General features: G+C 35.5%; 5 protein-coding genes across 16 annotated transcripts in view; 3 read left to right on the top strand and 2 right to left on the bottom strand.

Annotated features, from left to right (window-relative positions):
* The window catches only part of unc80 (unc80, NALCN channel complex subunit), a 46,326-nt gene extending 43,601 nt beyond the window's left edge, over nucleotides 1-2,725 (bottom strand). Inside the window, exons 1-4 of the mRNA XM_086910293.1 lie at nucleotides 1,822-2,725; nucleotides 1,655-1,757; nucleotides 856-904; nucleotides 171-197 (exon numbers count right to left, since the gene is read on the bottom strand). Of these exons, the coding sequence (XP_086766419.1) occupies nucleotides 171-197; nucleotides 856-904; nucleotides 1,655-1,740 (162 nt within the window). The 5' untranslated portion in view covers nucleotides 1,741-1,757; nucleotides 1,822-2,725. The remainder of the gene's footprint in view (nucleotides 1-170; nucleotides 198-855; nucleotides 905-1,654; nucleotides 1,758-1,821) is intronic.
* Nucleotides 2,726-4,973: 2,248 nt separating this feature from the next.
* On the bottom strand, nucleotides 4,974-9,611 carry LOC105736189 (uncharacterized). Of its 7 annotated transcripts, none has more exons than XM_086910229.1 (4): nucleotides 9,354-9,585; nucleotides 8,246-8,626; nucleotides 7,578-8,099; nucleotides 4,974-7,458 (listed from the first exon to the last, which is right to left on the bottom strand). In XM_086910229.1, exons 3-4 carry the CDS (start codon nucleotides 8,025-8,027, stop codon nucleotides 5,290-5,292), a joined length of 2,619 nt encoding a protein of 872 aa, XP_086766355.1. In that variant the 5' UTR covers nucleotides 8,028-8,099; nucleotides 8,246-8,626; nucleotides 9,354-9,585; the 3' UTR covers nucleotides 4,974-5,289. The 7 variants fall into 7 exon arrangements, with proteins under 7 accessions (XP_086766355.1, XP_086766343.1, XP_086766363.1 ...); XM_086910217.1 differs by having other exon boundaries at nucleotides 8,246-8,287; XM_086910237.1 differs by having other exon boundaries at nucleotides 8,246-9,006; nucleotides 9,394-9,585.
* LOC100870707 (uncharacterized) lies at nucleotides 9,076-12,568 on the top strand. Of its 4 annotated transcripts, none has more exons than XM_086910268.1 (4): nucleotides 9,658-9,784; nucleotides 10,117-10,190; nucleotides 10,775-10,977; nucleotides 11,378-12,568. In XM_086910268.1, the coding sequence occupies exons 3-4, from the start codon at nucleotides 10,786-10,788 to the stop codon at nucleotides 12,044-12,046; spliced, it is 861 nt and encodes a 286-aa protein (XP_086766394.1). In that variant the 5' UTR covers nucleotides 9,658-9,784; nucleotides 10,117-10,190; nucleotides 10,775-10,785; the 3' UTR covers nucleotides 12,047-12,568. The 4 variants fall into 4 exon arrangements, with proteins under 4 accessions (XP_086766379.1, XP_086766375.1, XP_086766394.1 ...); XM_086910262.1 differs by having other exon boundaries at nucleotides 9,664-9,784; nucleotides 10,117-10,128; nucleotides 10,862-10,977; XM_086910253.1 differs by lacking the exon at nucleotides 10,117-10,190 and having other exon boundaries at nucleotides 9,076-9,784; nucleotides 10,862-10,977.
* Nucleotides 12,569-14,102: 1,534 nt separating this feature from the next.
* Mlc1 (Myosin light chain alkali) lies at nucleotides 14,103-20,922 on the top strand. 3 transcript variants are annotated; one of them, XM_003696115.4, is made up of 6 exons: nucleotides 14,103-14,159; nucleotides 14,454-14,481; nucleotides 16,476-16,784; nucleotides 17,452-17,538; nucleotides 18,630-18,697; nucleotides 20,256-20,922. In XM_003696115.4, exons 1-5 carry the CDS (start codon nucleotides 14,157-14,159, stop codon nucleotides 18,659-18,661), a joined length of 459 nt encoding a protein of 152 aa, XP_003696163.1. In that variant the 5' UTR covers nucleotides 14,103-14,156; the 3' UTR covers nucleotides 18,662-18,697; nucleotides 20,256-20,922. The 3 variants fall into 3 exon arrangements, with proteins under 3 accessions (XP_003696163.1, XP_003696164.1, XP_086766401.1); XM_003696116.4 differs by lacking the exon at nucleotides 18,630-18,697; XM_086910275.1 differs by lacking the exons at nucleotides 18,630-18,697; nucleotides 20,256-20,922 and having other exon boundaries at nucleotides 17,452-17,682.
* Nucleotides 20,923-22,904: 1,982 nt separating this feature from the next.
* The window catches only part of tau (microtubule-associated protein tau), a 63,253-nt gene continuing 62,890 nt past the window's right edge, over nucleotides 22,905-23,267 (top strand). Inside the window, exon 1 of the mRNA XM_086910172.1 lies at nucleotides 22,905-23,070. Within this exon, the coding sequence (XP_086766298.1) occupies nucleotides 23,047-23,070 (24 nt within the window). The 5' untranslated portion in view covers nucleotides 22,905-23,046. The remainder of the gene's footprint in view (nucleotides 23,071-23,267) is intronic.

The following is a 23,267-nucleotide window of genomic DNA, read 5'->3' as shown; positions in this document are numbered from 1 at the left end:
CTTTTCCAGCCTGCGGCGAAAAGAGTCATGCAACAAGAGTGTAATATAACGTGTTTTCACAAATCAAGTAAATTCTAGTAATCGAACCGATTGGAATAATCAGAGAATACAGAATTATGCAAATAGGGTAGGCAAGCAGCACGGGAGCAGGCAGGTATCAGCGAACTTACATGATGGCCTGGCGCGTGTTGACAGAACTGCAGGTGACACGTGGAGGCGGCAGCGTGGAGGAGGTTACATTGTTAGTGCAGGTCGGGTAGGTATTGGAAAGGCTGATGGGATGGTTGATAAGGATTTTGCACGACGTGAAATCCTTTTCTCGAATTTTTTTTTTTTTTTTTTTGGATTCCATGAGTGCAAAAAAAAAAGAAAGAAACGCTCGAATAAAGTTTCCATGATAAGTCAATGAAAATTTTATCGTTGACAACAATTGTATCTGTTTCATTGAGACTTGTCGTTTATTTCATTCGAAATTTTCGAATGATGATGATGGTTCGTCGAAACTTTTTAAAATTAAAAATATTACTTATCGAATTTGAAGAGACAAAAATTTGAAATCGACTCGAACAAGGCAAATGAACAGAACAAGTTGACAATTCGTGGACAATCACGAAACAAATTGTTCCTCCATTTGTGTTAAAGGTACCTACAAATTTGAAATATTATTTTTTTATCTCAGCTCTGCGGTCAGAAATATCGTGCGTCTTGTGTCGCGAGACTTTCTGTGCAATCACTTTGAATCGAAACAATTAACTTGATCGTATTGAATATGATTTAGATAATTTGAAAAATTAATTTAACTGAAATAATTGTTTCACGAAAATTAAAAAGAAACGAAGGTATATGAATTTTTACCGTGCAGGATGCCTCGTGAAGTTTGCCAAGTTTCGCACGAATGAATGGCCTGCAATATGCAAATTATTCTGTACAATTGTGTTACGACATAACAATTCGAATATATGAATCGATTGTGGAAAATTCTAAACAACGTACAACAGTGGCTATAAAAAGTATTTGCAACGCCATTTTATTCTTACAAATCACGTTGTGTATAACGTGCAATTAAACATTACAACATTACGAAATATATCGTTGGTATCTCGTTGATCGATGGTTTATTATTAAATTTTTGCAAACACTTTTTGCTTTAATAAAAAAATAAACGCTATCGTTCACAAATATCCGGAAACCGTCTGATTAAAAGTATAAATAAAATTATCGAATCAGTTAATGGAACAATGATTAAAATTATCTATTATAAATCAAGGTATGGCATGTCGACGTTATATTACGCATCGTTAATAGATTCAATTTTAATTGGTAGACTTTAATAGAATCATTTTTCACCCGACAATTATATAGCGTGCACGTATATGATATCAGTCATAAATTTATACTTGACGAATTAAGCAATCGGAATGAAATAAAACTTCTTACACAACTGAAGAATCCTCTTTACATAACGATATTCGTCTATAAATCGACGCGTCAACATCCCTTCTGATGAATAATATTTTTCGAATTACGAATCATCATGTAATCCGGATATTTTTCCTCGATAACACTTATTTTCCATTCCAACCAGATTGTAAAATTTCTCAGATATCTAATGGAACAAGGCGAAATAATTTCTAAACAAGTGGCTCGTGTGTACCTCAACTGTCTCCAAAGGAACATCTGAACTGGGATGGGCAAAGCCTGTTCCTGTATGCTTCCATCGAGGGAGCGACGTTTGTGCATGTTTTCGGTGGAAACGTCTAAAACCATTATTTCATCGTGTGAAATTTATCGAGAGGGATCCGCATCGCCACGTGCCCTCACCTGGGAATAGCAAATACTCTCCCGTTCACTTCCCAGCGACATCAGCCGTTCTTTTTCGTTCTTACTCTAAACGCACGTTAGGCTCACCCTGTCATCGCGTATAAATCAATTAGGGGAGTGTCGTTCGCCTACCTGAAGTCGTCTTTGACTCGTTTTCTAGCTTTGATCGGATCGATAGAAATGCAATTCGAAATTATTGTTTCGTTTAAAAATTTTTTAAATTTTCGCGAACGAAGAATAGAATTGAAAGATAAAATTGTAATTTATTGGAAGAGAACGTGTACCGATTAAGCGATTAGAATAAATTAATAATGAAAAGACAATTTTCATTATTGGAGTAGAATACTTCGTCCTCGAGTATAAAATAATTACTATTTCTCCGATCCAGGCCGATTCAACACGACTCGATTCAATTTCGAATTCATTTATTATTCGTGGGGGGAATGGAAGACGGAAAATTAAACGAACAGAAGGAAGAACTTGGAGATAAAAGAAAAAATGCATATACTCTCTGTTTCATCACAGTTGTCGGATTCTTGGTGCGACAAACACGTGTGGAAACACGTTTTTACACTCGTGGCCTATTACGCGCAAAAGGGAAATTGCTTTTGTCGCACAGAGGCCGAGAGCATAATGGTGTAAAATCGATCACTTGACGAAACTCTTGTCTTCGAACAAACACTGTCAACGTATCAAAAAATGGAACAATTAAGCAATGAAACAAGAAACCAATTCACCAACCGAATAATACCGAATAAAATCATCGGAGAGAATTCACGCATTCACAACGAACGAATTCTTCGAAAACGAAAGAAGAAGAGGAGGAAAAAGTTGCAAAATGAATTTCGTATACTCCTCCATCGTCTCCTCGATCGTCTCCTCGACAATCCATTCCTTTCCACCACGTTCGTTGCTACGTACCTACGTTTTGTTACGTGTTACTCGAGATACAAAGAGGCAGCGAGGGGGCGGCGGCGGCGCGCACACACACACACACACACACACGCACGCACACACTTTTCGAGGGAGGGAGAAGAAATCGCCAAAGAAGATATCGCGCACTCGAGGGGAAGATATCCTCTCCCCTCGAGTTGAGTTGGTGGGATCTGGCGGAGATGATGGCGGGGAGAGCAGCACCGAACGAAGGAAATCACGTGGCCAAGTCACGCGCACACGGCCCAGTGACACAGTTGCTCTCTCGTTGCCCTCCTGCGCCTTGCCAAAGCCGGATGGATGCACCACCGCGCCAGGATCGTGAGTAACTGAGGAGAGACGCAAAGGTGGATGTGGATGTAACGCGGTGTTAAGGGAAAGGATGGGAATGCGCGCGCTACTCTTGGAAAATCCAATGCGCCGGTCGTTCCATCGATCAGCCCAGGAATCTGCTCCGCCGCTGGACCACCCCTACTTCGCGACTCTCTCTCCCCCCTCTCTCTCTCTCTCCCTGCCAACCCAGCACACCTTGCATCCGTCGAGCCTTCTCCGCGATCCACCGATCCGCCGAGTTGATTCTTTGAACTGAAGAAGAGGGGATATCGGTAGATTTTCATGGCAGTCGTGCCGTTGGGTTAATTTTGAATTTGGAAAGGGATAGAAGAGGTAAGAGGGAAGAGAGAATATTGATAGATTTTTGTTTAAACAGTTATCCATTTTCTTCTTCTTCTTCTTCTTCTTCTGTTTTGTGAGAGAGGAATCGAAGGATTTGTTGTGTTAGTATTTTTGCACATCTTTGAAATCTCATAATGAAATCTTTTCTTCGCTTTGTAACAAGGAAGAGAGAAGAATTATATTCAGTTTGGGAAACTATAAAAAAGATAATTTTTACAATTGTATACTTTTTCTCCATTTAGATAGTTAAATCCATCTTTTCTGTTTTGGATTTAGGAAAAGAGGTAAATTGGGATAAAGAAAAAGAAGAATTATATCCATACGGTTATCTTTTTTTGTATTTAGAGCATCTTTTTGTAGTTTGAGAAATTATAAAAGAGATAGGAATTGAGGGAATATTGATAAATTTTTGTGACAGTTACCCTTTTCTATTTAGGTAGCTAATTCATCCTTTCTATTTTGAATTTAAGAGTGTGATAAAGATCTGAGATCATCTATGAAATCTCTTCTTCACTTTGCAACAAGGAAGAGAAGAATTATATTCAGTTTGGGAAACTATAAAAAAGATAATTTTTACAATTGTATACTTTTTCTCCATTTAGATAGTTAAATCCATCTTTTCTGTTTTGGATTTAGGAAAAGAGGTAAATTGGGATAAAGAAAAAGAATCTCTATTTAAGCATCTTTTTGTAGTTTGAGAAATTATAAAAGAGATAGGAATTGAGAGAATATTGAGATAGATTGATCTATATTTTCTCCAAACTTTCTTCACTTTGCAACGTGACAAGAAAAGAAGAAGAGGGAACGATATTGATTGAGATTTTTGTAACAACTGTATAATTACTCTTTCCACTTTTTAGACACTTTTTTTTCTTTTTCGTCTGCAATTGACCGATTTGAGAAGTTATAAAAGAAATAGGAAATTCAGGGAATATCAGATAGATTTTTCAACAATTTTATATTCAAGTAGCTAAACCATTTTATTTGTTTTGGACTAATCGATCTGGTTTTTTATGTTTGTTTTTCATAAAAGAAAAGATATATTTATTTAATAATATAATAATATCTTCGATAAGTTTCCACGTATCTATGAAGAGGCTTTCCAGGTTTCAATCGATGTATCTTTCTTGTCAATGTGATAAGGAAGAGAGAGGGATACGGAGTCGAGTGAATATTTCTGTCACCTTTTCTCGTCGTTCTTTGTGATCGAGCCATCTGATTTGATCCAAGAATGAGATACGAATTGAGGAAATATTTGTAATTTTACATGCACACTTTTCCTTTCTTTGAATATATAAAGTTTGCAAGATAATATTCCAGTCCAATAAATCTAATAATTGAAATCTGGTATTTTTGAAATTTAAGTATAAAAATCCTTAAAATTTTACATTACTAATAAACTGTGAAGAAAAATGAATGATGAATTTTAACGTGTTATCCATTTGATTTTGAAGCAGTTTTACGTTTAAACTCTTACCTCCTCTTTATTTCCAATCCAATTAAATCAAAAAATTGAAAATTTTCGAACGAGCGAGACACGGAAATTGCACAACTTTTTTTTATATTTAAAAAATTTCTCCAAAAGTACAATCTCATTTTTATACATTATATACATATATAATAAGAAAAAGCGAAATTTTTCAATTTTGCATTAACAATTATTTGACAAATAATTTTGCCATGTTGATGAACCAACGATGCTCGAAGAAAACGAAAGAGTATGAAAGGGATGAATGGGTGTAGACAGGAGGTATAAAGGAGGTAGGAAGGGAAGAGGAGAGGACGGTAATCAGAATTATACAATATACGGGCGCGAGAAAAAAAAAAAAAAAAAAATTGAAAAGCGGACGCGAAGACCGCTTATTCAGCTTGATTAGAGTCCTCTTCAATATCACAAACCTGGCCGTTTCGAACTTGGATAACTTGACTGGGCTCCTTAAGGGTGTCAAGCCGTTCCTCCTCGGTGGAGGACAACTGCCTACCAAGACACCTCTCCATGTCCCCGAGTGTTATGTCCATCTCGAACACGATCTCGTTCGAGCTGCCCTCCCTCCTCTCCTTCCTCTTCCCCTCCTCGAAAGGGGTCGACGTGATCTCTATGCATATTTCCGCGCTCTTGTCGTCCCCCCTCGTCACCTCCAATTTCTCGTCAATGATCTTGCAAATATCCCGCCAAAGATTCCTCTTGCTCGGGTGCAAGTTCTCCACGAATCTCTGGAAACTGCGCCAGTCCATCTCCTCCGTGCTCTCCAACACCTTCCTGTACAACAGCAACACGTCCTCCATCTTGTTCCCATACCCTCCACTCTTGTCTATCACGTTCCTCAACGAGGACTCGTTGTAGATGATCTTCCGTGTCACGTTGCCTACCCGTTGATCGGGCAGCGAGCAGGTGGCGGACGACGACTTGTTCTCGCTGCTGTTCCTCGATCTGACCGATCTCAACGACTTGAAGGTTTTGAACGACTCGAACAAATGCTTGCCGAAACGTTTCTCGCTCTTGCGCGCCTCCGCCCTCTCGCCCCCTTTCTCGCTCGCCTTATTGCTTATCGATTCCTTGCTGCTCCACAACTTGAAACCGCCCACTATGCTCGATATGATCTGCCTGTTCGAGTACCTCGAGTTCCTCGACGACGATTTCTTCTCCATCCCGTCCCCGGCACTCTTACTCTCCGACTGGTTCCGCCTCTCCTCGGCCCAACCCTCCGCGCAATCGACCGATTTCTCCTTGGTCCAGAACCGCCTCGGCTCCTTCGACACGATCACGGACGGCTTCGAGGTGTCCGAGCTTTTGTCGTTGTTGTTGTTGTTGTTGTTGTTGTTGTCGTCTTCGTACCTTCCACCGTCGAGAATCCTCTGGAGGGGCGCCTTCACCCATTCCCGGATCATGTTCTCGGCCGAGGAGGAGCTCACCATCGAGGTGTTGCTCTCGTTCGTTTGGACGAGCGTCCCCCCCCGGGGGGAGGGCTTGCAATTCTCCAACGAGTCGTCCTCCATCAGGCACGTGGCGCTCCTGAACCGTTTCAAACGTTGCACCGGCTCGAGCCGTGTCATCTTCTCCAGCCTGTTCTTCTCGTAGCTCCTCGCCATCTTCTCCTTCGGGACCAGCCTCTCGCGGATCAGAAACTCCGAATTCCTGTCGCGGTTGTTGTGCAACACGAAATTCCTCTCGTCGTATCTGGCCCTCTGGTGGGCGCACGATTCCTTCTCCACCGGCTCGAGGCGGCTCCGCGCCAAATACGCCATCACGTTGCCGGACGAGTTGGCCACTTTGGCCGCCGACTCGTCCCCCATCCGATCCTCGATCAACGAGGACCGATCCTCCGTCAACGCGCCCCCCTCCAACTCTTGGGACTTGGGGGTCTCGTACACGATGTCCCTGAGAACCTTCTCGTTGCACTCGTTCCCGTTCATGTCGTCCTTCGCCCTCCAATCCGATTTCTTCTTGGCCGCCGGTTGATCGGCGTACAACTTGCCGCCCCTCGGCCTCTCCACGTTGTAGCTGTTGCACAAGTGCCTCGAGACCACTTTGAACGAGTTCTTCGCCCTCGCGAAATTCCCGCCCTCCCCCCCGCTCTTCTTCTCCCGCGCCGCGTCCTCGTTCTCGCGCTCGGCCACCATCGTCTCGACGCGTTGTTGTGGACCGGCCAAATGGTAATTGTTCTCCCGCTTCACCCTCAGGCTCACCTCCCTCGAACCTGTATAAGCCTTCTCCGCTCTCTCCTTGCGCGCGAAACGATTCTCCTTTCTTTGCACGTTGTAATACTTGCCGATACGCGGGGGGCCCGCCTGCTCCTTGCCCGGCCTGCCCATTTCGTGCCGCTTCCTCGCGTCGTCGTCGCCGCTGCTCGGTATGTCGGAGAACATTTGCGTGCTGAGAAAGTAGGAGGTGGGGAGGGGGGATATCCGTTGCTCGATGAACGGCCTCTTCGGATTTGTGCAACTCACCACCCCGCAATGCCTGCACATTTTCAACGTTGGATCCGTGGATAGAAGGTGGTCCAACCTCTCGTTGCTGCATCGACGCACCTGCGGAGAATTATTTCATTTCGTTTGTTTACGCTCGATGAGAAGAATCGTTGTCTCGTTCGAGAGGTACGATGAGGTTCGTCGCACGCAGGCACGCGCGCATGCGCGTTTTCACGTACCAGGGACTGCAGCTTGGCCAGAACATCGAGGTATCTGAACGTGGACACGAGGGAACTTTTGGACGAGTTTTTCAACGAGTCGCAAATTTTGTAGACGGCGGCCAACTCGACGAGGGGCCCGCCTTGGTCCACGTCCTTGCTCACGTGCTCGTCGATCTGGCCGAACACTTTGTTTATCGACTTCTCCATGTCCGAGTTGCACGCGTAATAGCGTAATAGGAGATCGATGTCGAGTGGGCCGTCGGCGCGGATCGAGTCCGCCCTCTGTTTAGAGAACGGGGAATTTCTGACGTTAGATTTCAAGTTTCTTTGCACGTGCGGGACCTTCGCGCTATCGCACTCGTGAATCGTGCTCAACGTTTTTATGGAATATTCGTGGGCGGTGTCGGAAGTGGGAATTTCTGCAACAGGTTCGAAGATTCTTACTTCTATGTACTTATTTTGATCCATATCTAATGGATACGATAGCTTCTTCAGTTTCTCGATACTTGTACGGTACGATGATATTGAAGGTACTTCAACCTGGAATAGACTGATATTTTTTTATCTAGTTTGTGGATCGTTAATATTAATATCGATTCCATTTTATCGCATTCGTTCGCGTTTTACAAATTATTAAATCGTTAAGCAAATCTTCGATCGTTTTATCTTATTCGATTATATTTTACCTTTGACGGGGTTCGATACAATTTGAGGTTATATCGATAATTCTGTTGCAATACAAAATTTTATTTTAGCATAAATAATTTCTATGGTGTTCTATTGTTATTACAATTATTATTGTTGTTGTTGTTATTATTATTATTGTTATTATTAGTACAATTCTCGTTAAAATGATCGAATTTTCGTTTTATTTATCGTTGGTGTTTATGCACGGCTTTTCGAATTCGATTAACGAAATTAAGTTTTAGGCAATTTTATTTCGTTGTATAATAATTTTATTTTAGCAGATTAAATATCTGTGTTGATCAATTATTACGTCGATATTGTTAACGTTAATATTCAATATTCGATTCGATTCGATTCGATTTTCACGATTATCCGCAATCCTGTTTTAACAATAAAAGTTTTATTTTAATATTTCATAGATTAATAATGTGTTAATAATTGATCAATAATTGGCCATTGATCGTTAATATCTATATAAATTTCTTTTGTCTGTAATTTTCTATCAAATCTTTGCTTGTTCGTCAACATCTGATTTTTAATTTATTCGACATCGAAAAACTGTCAACACTTGTCTTATGATAAAAAATTTTATTTCGATACTTTATAGGTTAACTCTATTAATAATTGATCATTAATACGAATATGAATTTTCTTTTATATAATTTTGCACAAACTTCTCTAATCCTTTTTTTCGTAACCTTCGTTTATTTAATTAATATTCTATCCTTGATTCAACGTTGAACGATTTCAGTCGACGATTCTGTTGTAATAAAAGTTTTATTTTAACGCTTTTTTAAGGTTAGATCTACTACTAATAACAATCATTGATATTTATCGATTTCCTTTTTTAATTCCGTAATAATTTTATTTATTTATATATATATATATTTTTTTTTATTTGTTCTATCAATATTCTGGCTATTTGTTCGAATTGAATTTAATTAATTTAAAAATGCAACGAAGAGTTGCAATAACAACTATTCTATCGTGTAATAAAAATATTAACTTATATAGGTATATAGGTTAGATCTATTAACAAGATATGATTGATACGATTTTAAAAATTTTTTAATTAATAAAATTATTATATTCAAAGTTGTACAATACGTTGCGTATAATCAGTTTCCATGAAGTGAATGGGCGACACCTTGAAAATATAATTTGTTCACCATCTTTTGACATTTTCCTGGACACGAGCGGACATCTTACGAGTTCACTTTTAGGGTATCGATAACCCTACGTAAATTTCGTATTCTCAGTTCATATTTAAACTTATTTGTTGATCAATTTAATAGTGATGTGTCGATCGAATAAAGTCAATGAAATTCAAAAACAGTACGAACGCACAATTGGCAAAATTCAAGTGTATGCGTATTTGCCATGCTCGTGTAAAAACGTGACGATCGCAACCGTTAACAGCTACCGATTTCAGTTCTTTGTCGATTTGATAATGCCTCAAATTATGGTCGAAGCTTTCGCAAAAAGTTTAATTGACAAGATAATGCTAGAAGCTTTCGATGTGGTTGATACAAATGAAGGTAAGCAGTTGTTATATTTTTTCCACGTAAATAGGACATTTCGTTGAATTTTGTTTTATTTCTGGTCCTGTCAATTTGCACAATGCTAGATTGTGAATTTTTTACACAACTCAAACGTGTTCAAACGTTCAATTAATACGTGACGTTATGTAAGATATATATAGCAATTGGTATATATACATATATGTATATATTTATATATTTTTATATATGTATATATATATATGTATATATTATTTATACATTTATGAAATATCAATAATTTTATTAATATTGTGTGTACATTTATCATAATTTATATTATAATGATATATGACAATAATTTTTTCAAGGTTTCCTGCTCGGTAAATCGTTTGTTTGAAAAAATTAACTTGTAGATTGAAAAATAACATTTTCACATCTGTATGTATGTATCTAATATTTAAATTTTAAATTTCATCTAATTACATCTTATTTTACTTTCTGTATTATCACTTCAGATTTCTTTCATTCGGTATTTAAATTATATCGAATTATATATTCCTGTGAGCTCTTTATATAAATACAAAAAATTTGTTTCTCAGATGAAAAAAGTATATTTTAAGTTAAATTTTTAAATCGATATGTACCATATACATATATATAACATCGAATATTAATATTAATACGATAAAATGTTAGAAATACTATTTACAATTTAAAAATCCGCAATCTAGTTATTATCTTATATCTCTCATTTATTGCAATAAACGGACACGATTCAAAAATTCCGATCTTTTCTGATCGTTAATATCGAAATAATAATTATACTTTTTTCGATTTGAAAGTAATCTCTCTTTTTATTAACGCGTTGTTAACGTAAAACGTGCGTTGTGTGTGTGTGTGTGTAAATTCCGTTTTTTATTTCAAGCTTAAGCTCAAATAAATAAATATCTTATATTCGCGTAGACAGGAACATTAGCATTAATTTTGACAAATTGCGAAATCAACGAAAAAAAATAACGTTGCCAGAAAAATTACAAATGCCGGATAATCGACAAGAAACGACCGATACCCAATCGCAGGCTGTGCAACAAATGCAGGATCTTTTGTGTACAGATCGAAACGAGACGGAAAATGCGGAGATAATAGAGAAGATGGTATGTGGTTTACACAATCTGCAAATCGGAGATTCGACTCCTATGCCTTTACACCTATCTAAATTAGAGAAACAGGTAAATGGAAATATAATATCGAAGTTTATTTTGTCCATCTTTAATAATATTATTATATCTTATTTTATCGACGAAATTTCGATAATTCCAAATATTACAACTAAACTATATATACATATACATACGCCAGACCCATTCTCCCTTTCCTCCTCGTTCGACACACACACACACACACACACACACACACACACACACACACACACACACACACACACACACACACACACACACACACACACACACACACACACACACACACACACACACACACACACACACACACAATTGTATTTCTCCTCTTTGTTGTATTCCTAAGAATAAGATTTCAATTTCCACTTTCCAATATCCTCAATAACCCCATCATACTACATTTATCCATAATCTGTGGCGGATCCCAAAGGTGAAACACATCGTGCACAACATCGACAATATCATATACACGGAGCCCGCGACCCCCGTGGAGACGCACTCGAGCCAGGGCCAGGGCGACGTGCACCAGATAATCCACGACGCGGTGATCGAGATGGCGGCGGACCCGACCTGCACCCGCCTCACCGAGAAGGTGACCGACAGTTCCGAGGCGACCAGGGTGTCCACCAGCCTGATCTATCGAATGATCGAGGAGCTCGAGTCGAGGATGGGGGAGCACAGCAAGGAGGAGCGCGGGAACAACGAGTCCGGGCCGGCCGTGAGCAAGGAGAAGATCGAGGTCTGGGAGGAGTCCGAGGAGCAGTTCATAAGGACCATCGAGAGTATCGACGACCCCGATCAAAATTACGTGGAATCGATCCCCGAGAGCAGGACAGACGTTTGCGACTTCGCCTACGACGGCCTCGCGTCGTCCTTCGTCGGTTCCTCGACACCGTTCCCGAAGAACTCCTCCCTGGAGGAGGTGGCCATCGAGGACATCACGCCCTCCCCCCTGCCGCCCGACGCGGACCAACGCCCGTCCGGGAAAACGAAGAGCCTCACCCACAACGAGACGCAGTCGGAGGAAACGAAGAAGAAGGGTATCCTGAGCAGAACGAGGAAGCTGTTCCGCACGATTTTCGGCCGTCGAAAGAAATGATTTTCCATCGGGAGCCATCGGCCGGTTGTCCAGCTTTTTTTTCCTCTCTCTCTGTCTCTCTCTCTCTCTCTCTCTTCCTCTCCCTCCTCCTCCTCGACGGAACGGAATATCGACGAGCAATCTATCTGTCTGTTCAAAAAAAAAAAAAAAAAAAAAAAATAAATAGCACACATTTACACACACGTATACACGCACACGCATACACACACACACACACACACGAACGAATTTGTGTAAAACTTATAATTTCTTTTAAAACGAGAAACGCGCGTGTGCCGCGTTTAAATATAAACTCCCTAGTTTAGTCATCGACTGGCCACTGGCGTGCAGCAAATAGTCTACGCACGCTTAACCTCTTACCGAGTTATATATATATATATTCATATAAGACGTGAAATAAATTCCACGCGTTCCTAAGGACACCGTGGAGGGAAAGATGTAGCTTACAAATTTTTATATAACGCAGTGTCTTTTTTTTTTTTTTTTTTTTTGGTAAACAATAAAGTTTATTTTAATTTTGAACGAAGGATTAAGTTGAGTATGAGATTCTACGTCATTTTACCATTTTTTTTTTTTATTTAATTCGAATCGTAATATCTGTAATATCTGATAATAGCAGCGATACTTGGAGGATAAATCGATCGATCTCGTCGTTGTTGATTGTTGATGTTTGATAAAAAGGATGATAAATGAGATTGAATTCCGAAAAGAATTTTCCGAAAAAAAAAAAAAAAAAAGAAATGGAATTCGACCAATTTGACTTCTCAGTGTTTATATCAAATGGATTATTAAACGGTTGAAAGTAATTGTGAAAGAAAATTTATAACATTGGGAACCTTTACTAATTGATATTGTTAATAGTAAGTGTATTGACGAGGTAATATATACGAGTGATGCGATAAAATTTATTTTTACGTATACAGAGTGTCCTGTTTTAAATTAGAATATCTCGAAATCTATATGAACGATATTGAAAAATATTTGGACAAAGGTTAAATGATTTGAATGGTTGGAAGAGTTCAGAAGTCAATCGAAGCCAATGTAAGTCGCATTTCCTGGAAAATGGCTTAACTATTCGAGAATCTTTTTCTTCTCTTAATTTTTAATCGATAAATCAATATTGAATTATTAATAGGATTGTTTAATTGATTTGCCAACTTTGGAAATTTGGATAATAAATTTTTCAATTATATAAGTCAAATTTACAGCTTCTGAACCTTCTAAACGTTCAAATTTTTATCTAAAATATTTCCCAATATCATTAATTTCCACGATATTCGAGTATATCATTTTAAATAGGACATTCCATTCTTCTTCATCTTCATTGCAATACTTCTTTACCATCGTTATGTAACTATACTATATTCCATCGGGAATAATTTCTAAAATTTCATACTAAGTATTCATTCACACTAGTGATTCGTAAAATTTCCTCTAACAATTCGTACGATCGTACAAATGGACCAATTTCAACGTGATAAAAGATAAAAATATACGAAAATGTGTATATTTCCGTTTCTCATCGCTTTAATGTAAATCCATGAACACCAAATGATTAGTAACTTTTAAAAATCTCACCCGATACAATAAAATACTCTGACTAGCAACTCACATGAGACTGACCCATAAAATTTCACCAACGACCGTACAAAATGGGCCAATTTCAAAACATTGATCGGGAGAGAACGATTCAATTTCAATTTGATAAAGAAATAGAAATGCGGAAATTGGCCGAGTTTTAAGGGCCGTGCACAATAGGTGCACGGAATCGAAGGCCATCACTTGTGTATATTTTCGTTTCTCCTCGCCTATAACCCGTGTCGCAGATCTGGCAGCCCTGACACGCGTAAGCCACCAACGGAAAACCATTTATCGTAGCAGGAAGCGCAGCTTTGAACCCGCGTTAAGCTTCTCGAACTGTTTTTGGACCGCGGTGTTGCCGATACCCTCCTCCTCCAAACTCTCCTCGGCCAGATCTCCATGTTAATTCTCGTGTGTCCTGACAACCGCGCCATCTACAGAAATAAAATGAATAAATTTGGTAACACCCGATACCACTTCTGGTTCACGCTCCGTACGATTAACATCTTGGCCAGACTAGACTAGAAACATGGTGAGCTTGCCGATTTTTATCGTCCAATCACACGATATATGCGACCTGAGAATTTAAACAAATTTTTCCCCATAAATATATATCCTTAAATTTGTTTGGAATATTTTTCTCTTCATATTTTAAACGTAAATCTTTATACGGAAAAAATTATTTATTATTTATCGTCGTATAATATATATTCAGAATAATTTTCAAGCAGGTTTCAAAGTATTTGTGATGGTTAATTTTAAAAGTACCTTTCCCCCCCCCTATATTTTTTCATCGATAAAAAATGTTTCTCTTTTGAATTTGCAGGCAGATCTCAGCGCCAAGGAAGTCGAAAGTGAGTAAAACGTATAATGGGAAGTAGTTGATTTGTGTGTTTGTTCTAATCTGTGCGATAAAAATAAGAGGAATTTTGAGCAATTTGAGAGAACAAAAGACTGTAAAATGGTAACGTTTCTTTTTTTTTTTCTTTTTTTTTTTTTTAAGATAACCAGTGAATTGTCGAGTGAATATCGCGAGTCGTTTCGTGTGTAACCGGAAGTGAGGGAAATTTTCCACGGAGATGGGTTTTAAATGTCGCGAGGGAAATAAAAGTTAAAGATCAAAGAAAAACGTGCTCGTGTAAAAAGGTTCTACGAAAGATATAAAGATATTATCGTAGATTCATGATCATGACATTTTTGTTCGAGGAAGTTAAACTCCTCGCAGTAAAATATATTCGTTTTATATTTCAATATGTTCCTCGAGAAAAGAATCGAGAAATACGTTTAAAACTCGTATTTATATCCTGCGAGTATTTCAGAATGAAAATTGTCGTATTTTTAAATCGAACTTCCTGATATTAATAAATTTTATTTTACATAATTTTCGAATAATATTTGCATGTGCGAATAATCGATAATATTTAAGATGAGCGAAGAATGCAAAATTGTGAAAGAGAAAATTTGATATGAATATTTACACTTTTAAATGCAATTAATAATCTTTTCCCTTAATTAGTTACACTTAAGATTAATAATAAAATTAAAATTGTAGGAAAGGTGATATTTATCGAATATTACGAATAATTCCATTAGAGATAAAAATCGTAAAAGTGAAATTAGAGGGAAATAAATTTTGAAATGAATTGATCGACCGAATAAAATTTTCAAATTCTTAAACGGTAGAGAAAAAACTCGATACAGAAAATTTAGAAAATTCAATATTGAATCGAAGCTTAGAGATAGAATCACATTTATAGATTCACACTCGCCTCTGTATATATTTTTGGATATGCAACACGTTTTCTAAATGTAAATACTTAACGCCTCGTGGCAAGTGTTACGTAAGTATTCGGTAAAACAGAGGTGTAATCACCCCCAGAAGGGGAAGCGTGATTTCAAAAATAGTTAATGCCGTGCTCTTATATGGCTCGGCGGGGGTAATCTGACCCACTACTTCCACCAGCAACTTCTTGAATCGGTTGCTGGGTGGGAGCCGCTGCGTCTCAAAATAGAATAATATTTTTGAACCAGGTACGCACGAAACAGCCACGCTGATATTAACCCAGATTTTACGTAGGGTATACGTTCGCCTCGCCTAAATTCGCGATTTGACATTTTTAACCCTTTCTACGGGCGAATTGTGAAAACAAATTGTTCTCTTCTTTTTTCTCGCGTGAAACGATTTGAAACGAGTCGCAGTGATGGCGAGTGGCGATGGCTTGTTTATCTCGAAAGGAGAGGTTTCTGATTCGTCGCTTTTGAAAGAAAAATTATTTTGCTGCATTATTTTGGAAAAGGAAGAAAGTGGCGAGGGCGAAAGAAAGTTTACTTTGAAATGTAAAGTTTGATATTTGATTTTTTGATATTTCCTGAGAGGAAAATTTCAACAAGATGCTTATTCCTTAGATTTCTACATCTAAATACCCTTTAAAATGAAGTTTAATAAAGGTTCCACGATCGATCGAATCGTTATTTCACATATTTAAATAACTTCGAAATTTTGTTATTAAAGAATAATGTTGAGAATTCAAATTATTTCTTTTTCCATGGATTTATTTGCAGAAATAAATGATCATCCTTCATAAAATAATAATATATTTATCGATATAACTCTATTGCATATAATATCATTAATTATCTTACGTGAAATGTTATTCCAAAATTAAATATAATAATAATCCCCTTTATTTATCAAAATTATATTATTCGTTTTAAAATCTTACAATAAATAATTTTTTCATTATTTGAAACAAAAATATACTATATACATATATAATTAATAATATAATGTAACGTATTCTTTCTTACTTTTTTTTCTTTTTTTTTTTTTTTTTTTCTTATGAAATAGAGGCAGAATTCGCCTTCTCCATTTATGATGCCGATGGCACGAACGTCATCGACGCCATTGACCTTGGTAACGTCCTTCGTGCCCTGAATCTGAATCCTACAAACGCCACTATCGAGAAACTTGGAGGGACGAAAAAAAGGGGTGAAAAATTGATGAAGCTCGACGAATTTTTACCAATCTACAGCCAGTGCAAAAAGGACAAGGATCAGGGATGCTTCGAGGACTTCGTGGAGTGTTTGAAATTATACGACAAACAGGAGAATGGAACTATGCTTGGCGCTGAATTGTCACATACACTGCTTGCACTTGGTAATATAATTATTATTATTTGTTCTATTATTATATCATGTCATGTATTATTCTATTTACTGAAAAATTCTAGATGTAGATTGAAATCTAATTTCGTGTTCTCGAAACTCTTGAAGTTCTCTCTTTTTATTTTTTTTCCCCAAGATTAGAAGACTTGCTTCAAAGAGTAAAATTTAAATAAAAATTTTTACTTTTGGAATTGGAGGTGAGTTGAAACGTAATTTTTAGATTCATAAAACTTTGTGACGTGTAGAAATCTTGGAATCTCAAAATAAATTTTTTTTTATTTTTAAAGAATAATATTTTACCAAGAATTAATAAATTTCCATTTTTTGGAATAATAATAATCGTGATAAATTATATTAATTTAAATATATTCAAATTTGTTAAATACAAACACAATTTACTTATTATTAATTAGATCAAAATGAATTCGTATCGTCACAACATTCTCCTAAATTATTTATTTTACAAATCATTTCTTGTCTCGTTTTCTTTCGTATCACAAAAATAGAATTCTAGAAAAAAAAAGTCTAGAAACAAAAAATAAAAATCATTTTCATTAATAAATCCAGAATAAAAAATATAAAGTAACATTCAATTATCATAATTTTCCAGAAAAAAATAAATTTTTCGTATTTAAATGACACGTATAATTGTGAATCAGGTGAAAAACTGTCCGACGCAGAGGTAGACGAAGTGTTGAAAGATTGTATGGACCCAGAAGACGAGGATGGTTTTATCCCCTATACCCGTAAGTATCGATCCATTTCAAGGAACACATGCATCTCGCGAAATAGAGGAAGAAACAAAGCGTGTTACACAAGCTGCATCAGTGAGTCACATTAATGTAGAGCATTGCTAAGATTAAAGAGGAGCAGCAGCGAGCAAATAAAAATACACGGAATGTCTGAAAATTAATGGAACTGAGAATGTATTTAGATATTCAAACCGCTCGTAACATTCATCGAAAATATCGTTTATTTCCTTCGATTCACTATTCTTTTGGCACCATGATCATTGAACGTAGTCGTTCAAGAAATTTCTAAAAGTTTGGTAAAAATTTTTAAATTGAAATACAATAATTTAGTTTTTGAAAATTGGAATTATTGTACAGTGTTGAATCAAATATGTTTATTAGAAATGCATTACACAAAATAAATTAATTTTTAGAATATAATATTATGATAGTCATTCCACGTTTGAACAATCACATTTGAATAACGAATCTCGAATAATCGATGTTTTTTTATTTTAAAAATCCAAAAGTCATCTTTCAATCGAAATAAAATATTGATTTACTGATTACATACTAGATTATAAATATTAAGTTAGATAAAGTTTCTTATAAAATTAATTATTTACATCATAATATTTGCATCAAGTCAGACAATATTCTTTTTTTCACATCGTTATTTAAATCTTTCTATATTCCATTGATCAAATAATCATCAACAAAGCATTATTCCATTACATATTTTATCTTATATTTGTGAAAAATACGAAATGTACGAAGACATAACCTAGAAAATTTCACGAGCATTGTAGATAGATGGCGCTTCGAGGCGTAAAAAGAAAATAGATCCCACTACTTTTCAGACACACCGTTTTATGCATTTTGTTCAGCAATTCGTTCAACCAGTAGATGTTACGGTAGAAAGTGTAAACAAAACATGTTGTCCCCCTTCCCCCCCCCCCCTTTGTACGGTGTTCAGCAGCTTAGTCCCGTAGAGTATACTTTATACAGCAACCCAAAATGCCCGAGGAAGTCAGAGGACTCGATCGGACCCCAATTCACCCCTCTCCCCTATCATTTAACATTTCCACGTGTTTTGTGTTCTACAGCGTTCTTGAAGAAGATGATGGTGCTATTGTAGGCAAACAGGATGTCAGTGTCACAAAGATCGTCCTTCGTAAGTACACCCTGTAGTGTACACTTCCTATATATGCTTCTCTCTCTCTCTCTCTTCTCTCTGTCTTTTTTTCTCTTCTCTCCTTATTCTTTCATTCTTTCTTCTCTTCTTTGTTTTAACTCTGTTTTTGCCTTTATACACGTATATGTTTATATAAACACAAAAATATTAACACAAATATTCTCTTCGTTTTCTGTTTCACCACGCATATGTCACAGTTTATAGGACGCAACGAATCTACGTGGCAGGGATGCTGAAATCGATAACCTGCTTCTCGTACAGCAACACGTACACAAAAGCTTAAGATATATTCATGCACGAGATCCGTGACTCGAGAGTGTCGTTGACGAAGGTTTCAGAAAACGATCGTCGACTTTAATCGTTTCCTGAAGTTGTTCGTCATTTTATGAGGATAAAAGTTGTTAAATTAATCTTTGTCGTCGATTTTAGAAGCATTGGGAGCATTGAAATTGTAAAATTTTTTGCAATTTTTGAAATTCTCTTTAATAGTTTGAAGTCATTTCAATTGATAAGAATTAATTATACATTCATTCATATAGTTTTAATAAAATATGAGAATTTAATTTTTTGCAAGTCGATTGATCATTAAAAACTGACGATTTAAATCTGAGTTTGAAAAAATTCAAAAAGTTTCGATTCATTAATTCAAAATTTCATACAAAATCGATAATTTTTTCTTCTCAATACTCAAAAACTTTTATTGTATTACTACCTTATATATAAATTACTTAAATACATGATGTCTCAAATTTTCTTTGATTATAAAAATTGAAATTGATTTAAAATACAGAAACTAATAATTGTAATAAATAGATTTCATAATAATAAAATATAATTAATTTCGAATTTATTATACATATTGTTAATTATATTTAATATTTACACAATTTTTTATTCATATTCATGTCACGGATTTCAAAAACTCAAAAAAAAAACGCAATTCAAATCATGCGTTTCTTTGTAATAACATTATTACAATATATCTATATTATTTCTAAAAAACAAAACTATTTATTTCCAATTTAAATTAGATGCTTCTCATTAATATTAATGAACGATCAAGTCCGCAAATGTATATTATTTTCGCAATACATCCGAACTTTACGAATCTTACAGGACTTAATATCAAGCTTAATATTTTAATAATAAAAATGAAACCACAAAGTGCAATACAAATGTATATAATTTATATGACATCAGAATTTTGCACAACAACCCTTGTGTCAATAGCCAAAAATAACAGAATTCACATTCTTACATGAAATTGACAAAATTCAAAATCGTTCCTTATTTTATTTCTATATATACATTATATAGATATTTTCACGCATCGAAAATGTTTCAAGAAAGATAACACATTGTTAATTTTAACCTTCAATTGAAAAAGCTGATTGACACGAGGGTTAAACTATCGCTTGTATATATATATATATATTCAGCTTATATTCGATTGGCACACCAGTGGCAACGAACGTGTATATATATATATATTTTTTCTCAGAGCAACGTGTTTATATCGTTCTTTTTTCGTTTCTAGCGTTCCTTCGTAGATTATGCGAGAGAGAAGAGGACTAGTGAAACAACAACACTGCAATCATAACGTTGGTACTCGTCCATCGGCAGTCTCCATCTCAAGAAGGGACATGTTCACCCATCATACTCATCATAATTGTTTATCCCCCGTTAAAAATGTCTCGTGGCGCGTGTAAGCGCCGCTTCACACGTATTTCGCGCGAAACGATCGAATAATTGATCACGTTTTGTCGTGAAAAATGTTTTGTAAAATTCTAATTCCTTCAACAAGAGAAATAAATATGATTAGAAAGGGAATACGATGCGAAACATTAATCAAAAGACGTACAAAGTTATTAATTGTTTTATTCGGTTGAATAAATATATATATATAATATTGTTGTAACATATATATGTATTTATAATAAAAACGATATATGATTATTTTAATACATGTATGACAAATCTACGACACCGAGAAAAAAATATCGTATCGATGTTATTTCATTTCTTTCTGTCGGTTTAATTTAATAAATCGTGTCCTTCGTACAATCTTCAGATCATCAGGGATTTGAAATATTACTATTTGCCGATCTGTACACATCTACGTTGTTTCGATTTGCTTCAAATCGATGGGATGATGTTATAACTGAATAATGTAAATAAAATCATAGAAACACGTTTTGTACAAATCCAGAGCGTCTCTCAGTCTTTACACGAATAATATGATAATCTTTGGATCATCAAATTAGCTGTAGGTGTATCTTGTGTCAGGTAGCATTGGTGTAATTTCATTCATTCTATTCCTCGAATATTTTAGGAAATATAAAATTTCATGTACCACTTCCATTATTTATTTTTCATTATCTGTTTTAGTTTTTTATCAATTATTTTAAAATATTTTAAATAAGTTATTTTGTTTAAATATTATCAATTAGCTCTTTATTATCTGTATATAGTGCAGTTTGTAAAAATTATTTAAAAATATTTGTAATAGAATTAGAAATTTACACGTACATGAATATTGATTATAAATGTAAGAGGAAATATGATTTTGATAAAAATTTGAATGTAATGAATATTTGATAACACGTGTCAAGTGAGGTAGGGATGAAAGAAAATTAGGCCATTGTATACAATTGAAAATGATCTCAAATCTTCAGAGAAAGAGAGAAACCTGTATAATTGCAGATCATTGAAGAATAATGATGTATAAGAATCAAATATAACCTAGAGATTTTATTTCATTTGAGTGAAAAAGTAGCTGGTTTGAAAAAATCAATGATTGAATACAAATTTTTTTTTTTCTTGAGTCAAAGTTATTTTTAAATTTCATTAGTAGCTCATCTCTGAATCTTTTTCAAATCATAGCAGAATATGAAATTGTAATTTTTTGAAGTTATGAAAGATAGATATATTATTAAGATTTTAATAAAAAATTTCATTAAGTTGTACATTTTTTATTCAACAAGTAAAATACATGCACATATTAATTATTACTTTTCATTAATAAAAAAAAATATAACTTTAACTTATTTATTTATTATGTAATACATATAAGATATATGATTCAGATTTAAATTATATAAATTTTAAATATTTATTTAAGATGTTTATTTAATAAACATCTTAAAAATTGAATAAAAATTAATAAAATTGTCAGAACAGATGAGAAATATTTATTTCCTGTAGAATTAGAAAAATAAAATCATCAGATTGAAAATATAGAATCAGAAATGTAAATTTCTAAAATAGATAAATCAATTTCTTTGAGTCATACAAATTTTTCTATGAAATAATATTTACGTAAAGATATAATATTTCAAATACATAAAGTATTAAAATTCATGAATGATGGTACTGTGAAAAAATTTTATTATACTTTTTATTCTACTTTTGTTTTATTTCATAAAGTATAAAATTCTTATAACTTGATGAATAAATCTCAACTGATATTTTTGTATATTATTAACTTTTATGTTTATTTCAATTTTAAAATTGTCCAAGAATACATTAATATATATCTATATATTTTAATATAAATACTATATTAAAATAAATATTTCATCGAAATATAAAAAAATAGCATTTCATACTATAATAATGATTTAAATAAGTAATTTTTAATTTCAATATATTTTTAATTATTACAGTATAGTGCGTGTAAAAACTCAATTTATTGTCTACGTTTAAGAGATAAAAAAAAAGTTTTAAATTAAACGAAAAATAAATATTTCGTTTATATATCGAATTCAATCATAAATAAATATTTATCCGTAATGAAATTTAAAAAAGAAATGGTATTTACGTATAAAAATATTTCAGTATTCGTTTTATTTCAAAATTTCCCCAATTCTGGTATCGTTTTCTATTCAGCAAAAGGGTGAATGCGCGATACATAAACCGCAATCAACGTCTAGCCGTTGTTCGCGACACGACACGAAGCACCTGAGAATCGCGAAGAGGTTCGTAAACGCTCGGCAATTTTCGGCGGCGAGGCGTGGGGCCTTCGGGTGATCCCGGAAAGCTGGCGGTCGAGCCAGTCAGTTCAAACGCGTCGCAAGTGTCGCGCGTTTCGTCTTCCGCTTTGTGAATTGGCAGTGAATCGCACACCATCTCTTCTCGTTATATTTTCTACCGATTCCCGCCGCGACGCGCGTACAACGGCGTGACGAGCAGTGCGTGGAAATCGAGCACCGCGGTAAACAAGGATCCTCGCCCTAACAACAACGAATCGTGAGAATCGTCGACCGGGAAGATGACGGATGTACAAGTGAATTCGAACAAGGACGACACCGGCAGCAAATTACAGCAGGATGACGACGTCATGCAGCGAACAGGTTGGTGTTATATTTATTATTGCGCGCGATTCTCTACGTAATTGTATTTTCGAGAGCAAGCTCCGACACTGGAGCACGACGAAGCTCATTGGTGGAACACGAGTTTCGCCATCTTGGTGGAATATGTCGGAAAATTATTTCCGTAATCTGTTTACGCCGTTTCGATCTATTTTTCTTGTATCTTTTTCACCGAATAG

Source organism: Apis florea, unplaced genomic scaffold (assembly GCF_048593485.1).
Source record: "Apis florea isolate Af1SG1 unplaced genomic scaffold, ASM4859348v1 contig_1789_pilon, whole genome shotgun sequence".
Classification (NCBI taxonomy): Eukaryota; Metazoa; Arthropoda; class Insecta; order Hymenoptera; family Apidae; genus Apis; species Apis florea.
This window is presented reverse-complemented; position numbering and strand designations above follow the sequence as displayed.